This window comes from Athene cunicularia, assembly GCF_003259725.1.
Source record: "Athene cunicularia isolate RWA chromosome 27 unlocalized genomic scaffold, athCun1 chr27_part1, whole genome shotgun sequence".
NCBI classification, from domain to species: Eukaryota; Metazoa; Chordata; class Aves; order Strigiformes; family Strigidae; genus Athene; species Athene cunicularia.
This window is the reverse complement of record NW_020799138.1, coordinates 4,948,566-4,958,535: the sequence shown is the minus strand read 5'-3', so window position 1 is coordinate 4,958,535 and position 9,970 is coordinate 4,948,566. Positions and strand designations below refer to the sequence as shown.

General features: G+C 54.3%; 1 protein-coding gene across 1 annotated transcript in view; it reads left to right on the top strand.

Moving 5' to 3' along the window:
* EFTUD2 (elongation factor Tu GTP binding domain containing 2) overlaps nt 1–9,005 on the top strand; it is a 17,874-nt gene extending 8,869 nt beyond the window's left edge. The window contains exons 11-23 of the mRNA XM_026864625.1: nt 527–720; nt 842–953; nt 1,201–1,341; nt 1,730–1,831; nt 2,332–2,414; nt 3,537–3,623; nt 3,889–4,015; nt 4,465–4,552; nt 5,071–5,189; nt 5,663–5,757; nt 6,473–6,626; nt 7,595–7,702; nt 8,351–9,005. Coding sequence (XP_026720426.1) covers nt 527–720; nt 842–953; nt 1,201–1,341; nt 1,730–1,831; nt 2,332–2,414; nt 3,537–3,623; nt 3,889–4,015; nt 4,465–4,552; nt 5,071–5,189; nt 5,663–5,757; nt 6,473–6,626; nt 7,595–7,702; nt 8,351–8,446 — 1,506 coding nt within the window. The 3' untranslated portion in view covers nt 8,447–9,005. The remainder of the gene's footprint in view (nt 1–526; nt 721–841; nt 954–1,200; nt 1,342–1,729; nt 1,832–2,331; nt 2,415–3,536; nt 3,624–3,888; nt 4,016–4,464; nt 4,553–5,070; nt 5,190–5,662; nt 5,758–6,472; nt 6,627–7,594; nt 7,703–8,350) is intronic.
* The last annotated feature ends 965 nt before the right edge of the window (nt 9,006–9,970 follow it).

Below are 9,970 nucleotides of genomic sequence, written 5' to 3'. Positions count from 1 at the left end.
AGCTTGTACTGAGCTGTCATTCAGAGCTGTCTAGAGCCACCAACGCCAGGCAGCAGCTAGCGGGGAATTTGCCTGTGACTTTTGCTCTGATGTCTGGAGAGAAAACGAATCTCTTCTTGTAATGGGTTGTGATTACCCACCTAAAACTATACAGTGGTGACTGTCACCAGCTCACCAGTTGTGGAGTGACGTGAGAGCTGTGATCCCTGGAGGCTCGGGTGCTCTGCCCTGAGCTGCTTTGCAGGCCAGCAGGTGACATTTCCTCTCCTGGTCTTGTCCCAGCCACTATTTACTGCTCCCCAAGAGGAGGGAGAGAAGCTCCAGAAGAGTCCAGCAAAGTCGTTCCAGGGGTCTCCGTACAGGCAGGGAGATGTAAGGCTTTCAGGGAAAGGAAATGAAGGGCTTGGCAAGTCAACACAAGTATTTCTAAATTCCAGCCCGTTAATCCCTTTCTGTCCACGAGTCCTGCCAGGTCAGTGTTTCTCGACTGTATTTTGAAAGAGGCTTATTTCCCTTTCCTGGAAAGGGGCCGCTGATGTGTCACACCACGAAAATGTACAGCACGGACGACGGCGTTCAGTTCCACGCCTTTGGCAGAGTGCTCAGCGGGACCATCCACGCTGGGCAGCCGGTGAAGGTCCTTGGAGAAAACTACACCCTGGAAGATGAGGAGGATTCCCAGATCTGCACTGTCGGGCGCCTCTGGATCTCGGTGGCGAGGTGGGGAAAGCTCAGGCAGTTCGCTCGTCCAGGGGAGAGGGCACCTGAAGTGGCTGCTGGGAGGAGGAGGAGTGCGCTGCCAGGGGCTGGGGCTGGTGGCAGCAATGCTCCTGCCTTCTAGGTACCACATCGAGGTCAACCGAGTTCCTGCGGGCAACTGGGTGCTGATAGAAGGAGTGGACCAGCCCATAGTGAAGACTGCGACTGTCACGGAGCCCCGGGGCAACGAGGAGGTACCGTGTGTAGCTGGGGTTGCTGGGCTGCTGCCTGTAGCTGGTATCACTCTGCTGCTGTGTCTGTCTGTCTCGGCCTTGGAGGGAGTCGAGATGATGAAGCACATCTCGAGAGCTCCAGTGGTGCAGTTAATGAAACTGCCGAGGAGCTTGGGCACAGGAGCCACTCAGGGAAGGAGAAGAGCAGCAAATACTGTGGCCACCTGAGGATGCAGAGATTCAGTTCTTTGTCCTCATCTGGTTTCAGGCTCAGATCTTCCGTCCTTTGAAGTTCAACACCACGTCTGTCATCAAAATAGCTGTAGAGCCAGTCAACCCCTCGGAGCTCCCCAAAATGTTAGATGGTCTCCGCAAAGTCAACAAGAGTTACCCCTCGCTTACTACTAAGGTATTTCTGGTGTGGTTATGGCTGTTTTCAGCTCATGCTATGGGCTACCTTGTAGCCTGATCTTAAAAGTCAATATTTTTTTACTGCAGGTTGTTTCCTTTTTTGTGGTTTTTTTATGCTGTTGCAGTTGATCTCATAAATCATGTGGAAATAGCAGGAAACTGTAAATCTAGCAGAAAAACACACACCTTGCTGTGCCAGGGAAGCAGCTTTCTGTAGGGCACATCAGCACTTTCTGCTAAAAAAGACTGTGGGAGCTTTCCTGGGGCAACTCTGATGTGAACCAATTTATTTAAAGGTGATACTTCCTGAGGCTTTTGTAAGAGCCTGGAAGGCAAGGGCCTGAGAGCAGTAATGCTGTCAGTTGAACCCCTCTCTTATTTTTCAGGTGGAAGAGTCTGGGGAGCACGTGATCCTGGGGACAGGGGAGCTTTACCTGGACTGTGTGATGCATGATCTGCGGAAGATGTATTCAGAGATTGATATCAAGGTGAGGAAAGAGAGGGATTTTCCCCTCTGGGGAGTGTGTTTTGTTCCCATATTCAGAACAGTGGGAAAATAAACCTCCCTGAACATGGAGTGTGAATTTTGTCCAGTTCTTTTAAAAGGGAAAAAAGGGCTGTTAGGATGCAAAACTCTTACATGCTGACTGTGTCACACCATTATGATTGAGAGCCTGAAGACTGGCTTGGAGAGGGGTTTGTGACCATGTTCCAGCCTTTCCTGTGCTTCAGCCATTGCCTGGCTAGCCTCAAATAAACAAATTCAGCAGAATTTGTCATACCTGGAATTAGGTTTCAATGTACCTGCCTCGTTTGAATGAAGGAGTTAGTACAGCTGTCTGCAGGCCTCGGTCCTTCATACACAATGTTGATTAAAGCACTGGCAGATGAACCAGCTTTTTCTTGTAGGTGTTCAAAGGTTTCAAACAGTCTTTTTAAAAACAAACAAGGACTTGAAAACCTTACAAACCTGTTGTTGTTATTCCAGGTGGCTGATCCAGTCGTGACATTCTGTGAGACAGTGGTGGAAACGTCCTCCCTGAAGTGCTTTGCTGAGACACCCAACAAGAAGTAAGAGCCCGTGGGTGAGCTGGGCCTTGGAGCTGGGCAGGCAGGGGTTGGCTGGAGACTGGGCTTCGTCCACTCCAGAGGTCTGTTCTCGTGGCTGTTGCCCAGACAAGTAGTGTGTGCCTGAGCTGGCAGCAGCTCTGCTGAACTCCTCCATAACACACTGGAGATCCAGAGATGTTTCTGTGCTTTTTAGGAACTCTCAGAATGGAGGGAATAAAGACAGATCCACATCCTCCTTTCTTTAGCTAAATTTCACACTTTCTCAGCAATTTCGTGGTATTTCCAAGACTAGGAGGTGTTTTGGGATCCTAGAGCAGATGCCAGATTGCCCATTGCTGCCTTCAGTAACTCCCCAAATGTTTAATGAGCAAAAGCTTTGTCTTCTCTTACCCATTCTTAATCTTGAAATGGATTTTTACCTTTCTGGTGATGCACTGGAGCCTTGCAGCCTGGTCTCATCTTCCTCCTCCAGCATGTTTGAGATGCATGTGTTTGAAAGAGGGAGGCCTGCAAGGGAACATGGGCTGAATAACCAGGATTAAATCTAGGAGCACAGGATGTTTTAATGCCTGAATTTTCAGGGAAATTATGATCTGACATATGCTGAAGAGAGCTTTCCTGTGTTCCCTTGTGGTTTCTGGTTCTTCTTACCCTCCTTTATTCTGGTGTACTCTCTCCACGCTTGGTAGCCTTAGTTTTGGGAACAGAGAGGCTCCAGTCTTCGAACTGTTGGACCTGTGGCGTGACCTGCTCTGGGGGAAGGTCACTGGCGTTGGTGGGGTTCTCCAGGGCGACACCTGGTGTGTTGGACACAGCAAGTGTTGGCTCTGATAGAGGCACATTGCCCGGCCCGTGGGCTTCCTTCTGCAGCCTGGACAAGTGCTGGACATTGGCAGGAGGTATGGAGCCATGCTGTCCCTTAGCATTCTGCTTCCAGAGAGGGGCAGATGTTGGAGAGTGGTGGTTAAGCACACGGGCTGTCTTTACAAGCAAGACATTAACAGCGAAAGACACGGATGGCTTCATCTCCCCAGCTGTGCTCAAGGCAGTGCAGGACCCTGAGGTCCTGCCAATTACTCCCATTTCTGTCATTCTGTGGATTGCAACTGGTTTTCTTTCCAGGAACAAGATCACGATGATTGCTGAGCCTCTGGAGAAGGGACTTGCAGAGGACATTGAAAATGAAGTGGTCCAGATAACGTGGAACAGGTATGACCCATCTGGGGAGAGCAGGAATCCATCTAGGAGCAAATAATTGGGGCAGGGGGAAGGGGAATTCTGGAATCTGCGAGGTGGACAATATCAGCCAGTAGTCTCTAGGCAGGGTCCAGTATTGCTTACAGCTAGTCCATGAGCATCCCTCCCCAGCAAATCTGTTGCTCCAGGTAAAAAGCTGAAGGGAACAGGGGCATAAATGTGTTGTGAGTGCAGGTCGGATACTTGTTACCTAAAGTTTATTTCCTCCTCCTATCAGAAAGAAGCTGGGTGAATTCTTCCAGACCAAGTATGACTGGGATCTGCTGGCTGCCCGTTCTATCTGGGCCTTTGGGCCAGATGCCACTGGCCCAAACATCCTAGTAGATGATACACTGCCCTCGGAGGTGAGGAACACAGGCAGGGGGTTACATTTCAGTGAGACGTTTGTCCTGTGGTGCCAGGAGGTGGCTGGTCCTTCCAGAACCTGCAGCAAGGTCCTGATGCTGTTGGAGTGGTCACTGGCTTGCCAGATCTCAGATCTTCTGTACTTCCTCCACCATACACTGGCTAGCAAATCGCCTGTTATTTTTCAAGCATTGCTCTTTGGGCCAACATCCTCAAAATTGGCAACTAATTGGGCTGCCTTACAGGATTACCAAAATATGGCCTCTTTTAATATATGGCTTTAGAATCCAAACTCTCCAGATGACGATCCTGAGTTGTGAGAGGGAGGGGTGACACTGAGGGTGTAGGGGGATGTTGCTGCTCTTCTAGGAACTGGCTTTTAAACACTGGGGTCTGTTACTGCCTCATGTTGCAGATTTGATCTCTGAAGCAGTCTGTCTGTCTGTAGGTGGACAAGTCGCTGCTGGGCTCTGTAAAGGACAGCATTGTGCAGGGCTTTCAGTGGGGGACCAGGGAAGGGCCTCTCTGTGATGAACGTAAGTAGGACCTGTGGAGAAGTGGAGCTGAGAAAATCAGTTAAATTCTCCCATCTCTAAGCATTCAAGTGATTTTGATGGTGCAGTCCCTCAGTGGCCGTTTCCCTTCTCACACCACAGCTGGGGACAGCTCTGGGGATGGGGGACAAGGGAGATAACAGAACCTCCCCCTTGTTCCTGCCTGCAGGTGCCACCAGGCACTGGCACTGGCCATTTGCCCGCAAGCTGGGACCTGTCACCTGACAAGCTGGCTCCTCCAGGCCTTGGCCCTGCTCCTGTAGTTCAGGTGCAGAGCAGCGAGCCCCAGCAGGATAAGCTGCTGAACTGTGTTTGATATGCAGGGTTAGGACATGGTCGGGCTTTTCCTGCTGGAATTAAATGCAGGAGAACTTCCTGTGGTGGCTCTAGGTCTCTGGGTGTTTGCTGTGTGCGCGGGGTCTCTGGGGAGGCAGGGTTGGTGCTGGTGGGGCAGAGAACATCCCCCTTGGGTCACTCGCTGTCGTTTTCTGCCTCCTCAGTGATCCGCAATGTGAAGTTTAAGATCCTGGACGCAGTGATTGCTCAGGAGCCCTTGCACCGGGGTGGGGGACAGATCATCCCGACGGCCCGCAGAGTCGTCTATTCCGCTTTCCTGATGGTGAGGACTCGCTGTGCCTGACGGGCTGAACCTCGCGCTGCGCCGGCTCCTGTGGGCTCCAGGGAATGCAGGTTGCACATGGGCTGCACTGTCTGCCCCAAGGATGGGATTTAAACTGACTCGCTCATCCATTGATGTTTCCAGTGCCCTTGTGGGCTGCAGATGGGTTTTACAAGCAATCACATTCCAGACTGGCTGGAAACTTGTGTGCATCTGCTCTGTCTCCCGGTTTTGCTACTGTTTGGTTTGCTGGGAAGGGTGGGTGTGGGGAGACAGAAGCATGTGACTCATGGCCAGAAGGAGAAGAGCTACTTTGAGCTTTTGTTTGACATTGTTTTGGGCAGCCGTGGGGCAGCAGGAGCCCTTTCATCCCCAGGCAGGTGCTGTCTTTGACCAAAGCCAGTCCCTGACTCCAGCTGAAATGCATTGGTGCTGCTGGAGGCTCAGTGGCTTGTCTCACTTTCTCCTCACAGGCCACCCCTCGCTTGATGGAGCCTTACTACTTTGTGGAGGTGCAGGCTCCTGCTGACTGCGTGTCTGCAGTGTACACGGTCCTGGCCAGGCGGAGGTGAGCTGCTCTGACTGGCTGCCACCACCTCAGTGTTGCAGAGCAGCAACTGCTGGCTGGGGTCTGGGCTGCTGGAGACATTCCCGATCCTGATACCGCTTGTGAAGCGAGGGGAGAGGGTGAAATCTGTATGAGGTGACAGCTGAAAGCTTCCTTGACTGATCTCAGCCCCTGTGCTGTGTGGGGAGGGGTTGTCCAGGACCATGCACGGCCTTTGGTTTGTGCCTGGTTTGTCCTTGAGTGTCAGAAAGGAGAATATATAAAGGGACATGAGACCCCCCTGCAGTGCTGCATCCAGCTCTGGGGGCACCAACATCAGAAGGTCACGGACCTGCTCGAGCTGGGCCAGAGGAGGCCACTAAGATGCTCTGGGGGAGCTACAGGAAATGAGGGAGAGACTCTTGATCAGGGGGGTAGGGCTAGGACGAGGGGGAATGGTTTTAAACTGACAGAGGAGAGATTAAATTAGATAAAAGGAAGAAGTTATTCCCTGTGAGGGGGGTGAGGCCCTGGACAGGTTGCCCAGAGAAGCTGTGGCTGCCCCCTCCCTGGCAGGGTTCAAGGCCAGGTTGGACGGGGCTTTGGGCAACCTGGGCTAGTGGAAGGTGTCCCTGCCCAGGGCAGGGGATGGGACTGGATGGGCTTTAAGGTCCCTTCTCACCTGTCCTGTGATTCTGTGACAAAGAGGAAGACTAATCTTTTGGTGTGTTGGCAGAGGTCATGTGACACAGGATGCCCCAATCCCGGGCTCTCCTCTCTACACTATCAAAGCCTTCATCCCAGCCATTGATTCATTTGGGTTTGAGACAGACTTGAGGACCCACACGCAGGGACAAGCCTTCTCGCTCTCTGTCTTCCACCACTGGCAGGTGAGTCCAAGCCCTGTTGAGACTGGGAGGAGGGACGTGGTTGGAGCAGGCACCAGGTGGGTGCTCTCACTGGAGCTCAGTGCCACAGCTCACCCAGGGCAGGAAACTTCTCTGGAGCACGTTCCCAAGGGATCTGGAGCAGGGGAAGCTTTGCCCAGTGGCTGTGAAGGGTTTGTCAGTGTCCAGTGCCTTTGTTCCAAGTCCCGTCACCCTTTGCCCTAGCGAGGGAGCGCTGAGGGCTGCTGGTTGCTGCGCGTGAGGGTCCTTCAGTCCCCAGAGAGAGGACATCCTCTGGGAGAAGGGAAGCTGTGCAGGCGCTCTGCAGCTTGGGGAGCAGAAGGCTTGGAGCAGGGCTTGGGCTCCTTGGTCTACTGTAAGACACAAGGTTGCCATGCTTCGGCTTTTCCTCTCAGAGGAGGCTTTTTAAACCTGTGGAAAATGGTATTTGGAACAAAATATTGTCCTCTGGCCACTTCTATGCCTGTGGTGAATCAGGTCTTGTGGGAGCTCCCACTGTGGGGTGCACAGCTACTTGTGGTAGAGCCAGGTGAGAGCAGCAGCAGTTTGAGCCTCAAGAAGTGGCTTAAAGGTCAAGAGGTAAAAGTCTGAGACTTAGCTCTGAAAAGAATAAACACGCCTGATTTCTAGAGAGGGTTGTGCTGACTGGAGCCCCCGTGGGTTGTTCTGGGTAGCAGGTTTTTAGAGGTCTTGCAGTACACCAGCATGTGGGGAATGTGGGACATGTTCTTGGCTGGGGTTACCAGCACCGTATTGGTGACTTCTCACGGGCATGATCACCAGCACCGAGGTGTTTCTGTGCCAGGAGAACAGATGGTGTGTTGGGGCTGCCACATCAGGGCTGGGGGGTGTCTGCAGGGCCCAGGGGGTGTTTCCCGTTGCAGCTCAGGGTCTCCAGGAGGTTGAGCCAGCTCCCAGCATCACTCTCACATCCTGGCCCTGTGTTTCAGATCGTGCCTGGTGACCCCTTGGACAAGAGCATCGTCATCCGGCCCCTGGAGCCGCAGCCAGCCCCGCACCTGGCCAGAGAGTTCATGATCAAGACCAGGCGTAGGAAGGTATGTCTGGGAGTGGCCCCCACAGTGTCCCTCTGTCCATCTGCACCGGCAGCTGAGCTGTTGCAGAGTTGTCCCCTGGCTGTGCCACATCCCCTCTGTGCTCCCAGCGTGGGCCGATGTCCTTCATGCCCTTGGACTTCCTGCGCTCTTGATCCCCCAGGCTGCCTGTTGGTGCCTCTGATGGTCCCACAAGCAACTCATCTGGCAGCAACTCCAGCCAAAAGCGGGGTCCTGTGGCACGTGCTGAGCCCTGCTCCCTCCCCAGCCCATCTGACCCCTTGGTGGCCTGACGTGGCCTGTCTGTCCTTCAGAAAAAGCAGCGACTGGTTTCTGTGCTGGCTTAGTGAGCTGGGCTGAGGGGTTGAAGGGGCTCCGGGGGCCGTGGAGGGAATCAGGCTCCACTTTGGGGGGGCAGTGAGCTGGTAGATATGCTCAGCAGCAGCAGCCACCACATTTACAGCTTCCTGAGAGGCTGTTAGATGTCTTCGGGCTGCTGAGAAATGCCCCGTGCCTTGCAAATTCTCCTGCCTTCTCTGGAGCCCAAAAATTTATCTTCCTGCGCGACAGTGGGGCTGTTTGGGATCTCTGCCGGGCGTGTGAGTGCTGGCTGCCAGAGGAATCACCCCTGGCTCTGTGGTTACCCTGCAGGGCTTGAGTGAGGACGTGAGCATCAGCAAGTTCTTCGATGACCCCATGTTGCTGGAGCTGGCCAAGCAAGATGTTGTTCTCAACTACCCCATGTGAACGTGCTGCTGCGGCATGAGGGCTGTCCTGAGTCCTGGCCAGTGTCTGTCTGTCCTTCCCCATCCCCGCCTGCCCAGCCCTGGCTCCTGGATGCTTGGGACACTCAGAGAACTGCTCCTCCTGGCTCAGGTGGCTCTTTCCTGGCTGCACAAGTCTACCTGGGCACTTGTGGACGGTGCCCTTGGGGTCTGCTACATGCAGGGAGAAGCCCAGAGCGCTGATGTTTTTTGTGTTATTAGTCTTCAGCTGTTGTGGCCTCCAGCGAGGAGATTTCCCTTTGGATAGGCTCTCTCCGGGCACACAGGTTGTCCCTGGCTGCAGCAGAGCAGCCTGAATATAATGTTGAGATTACTAAGGACTTAGCCTAAACGTGCATCAAGCATTTGAGCTTTCTCCTAACCCTCTCCTTGGGCAAAGCCCATCTTTGGGCAGCTGAGAAAGGTGGGGATGGTGGGTGGGGGGAGCACTTCTACCAGCCTCCAGGCGAAGAGGCAAATGTGGCTTTTACCCTTTTTGTACACCTTTTTTGAACCCTTGTAAACGTTTTAATACAAACTTCCAGGCATGGCTTAGTCTGACTGTGCTGAGAGAAGGCAGCGCTGCCCAAGACTCTGCCCCCGTTGGGGCTTAGAGCACACGCTGCCCCGATTCCTCTGTCTTCAGCCCCAGCACTGCCCCCCGCAGGGGCTCTGTGTACCCCAGCCATCCTGCTCCTGCCTGCAGTACCTAACTGACCAGCCAGCCCAGGACCATCCTCTACCACGCTAAGACTTTCTTCTTTTCTTACGAGGCTTTGGGCTCCTGCTCTGTTTTCTGGGGCTCTCAGCAGCTGCTTGTGCTGATTTTAGTGCTCCCTCTCCTCTCCTCTGCCTCCAAACTCTGCCCCATGTCCGTGCCCAAGCACGAGCTGCAAAACCAGGGCTGGTTTACATCTCCTGAGGGGATTTACACCCTCTGTCCCCTGGCCTGCCTTTGCAGGGGCAGCTGCTCCCCCAGATTGAGTCTTGCCTGGGGTCACCCTGATGCTGCTGTGCTGGAGTTGGTCACAGCAGCCTGGTGTGGCCCTAAATTCACTTCTGGGAACCTGTCCTGGGGCATCACCCCACTCGGAGGGGCTTGAGATGGCTGGTGGGGGCACACAGTGCCACGGGAGCCAAAGGTAAAGCTGAGAAGCTCCCACTAAACCTTCCAGCCGCTGGTGGAAACTGGGAGGGACTGGGCTAACGCAGACATGGGGAGATGACGCAGCTCCGGGAGAGCGTGTCCAGGCGTCCCGCGCTGAGCCGGGTATGTGAAAACTGGAGAGGGTGGGGGGTAATTGAGGGCCCCCGCTCACCAGCCGGGTCTGGAAACCGGGGAGGGGAAAGGATTTCCTGCGGGTTCCAAGGGCAGGGCCCGTGCTGCTGCCCCATCCCATCCGCCCAGCGGGGGGGCGCGTGGGGCCGGGGGCTCCAGCCCGATCTCTGGGCTCGGCCTTTCCTGCCGGGGGGGCCCGGGGGTCCCGGCACCTCCCGCATCCGCACA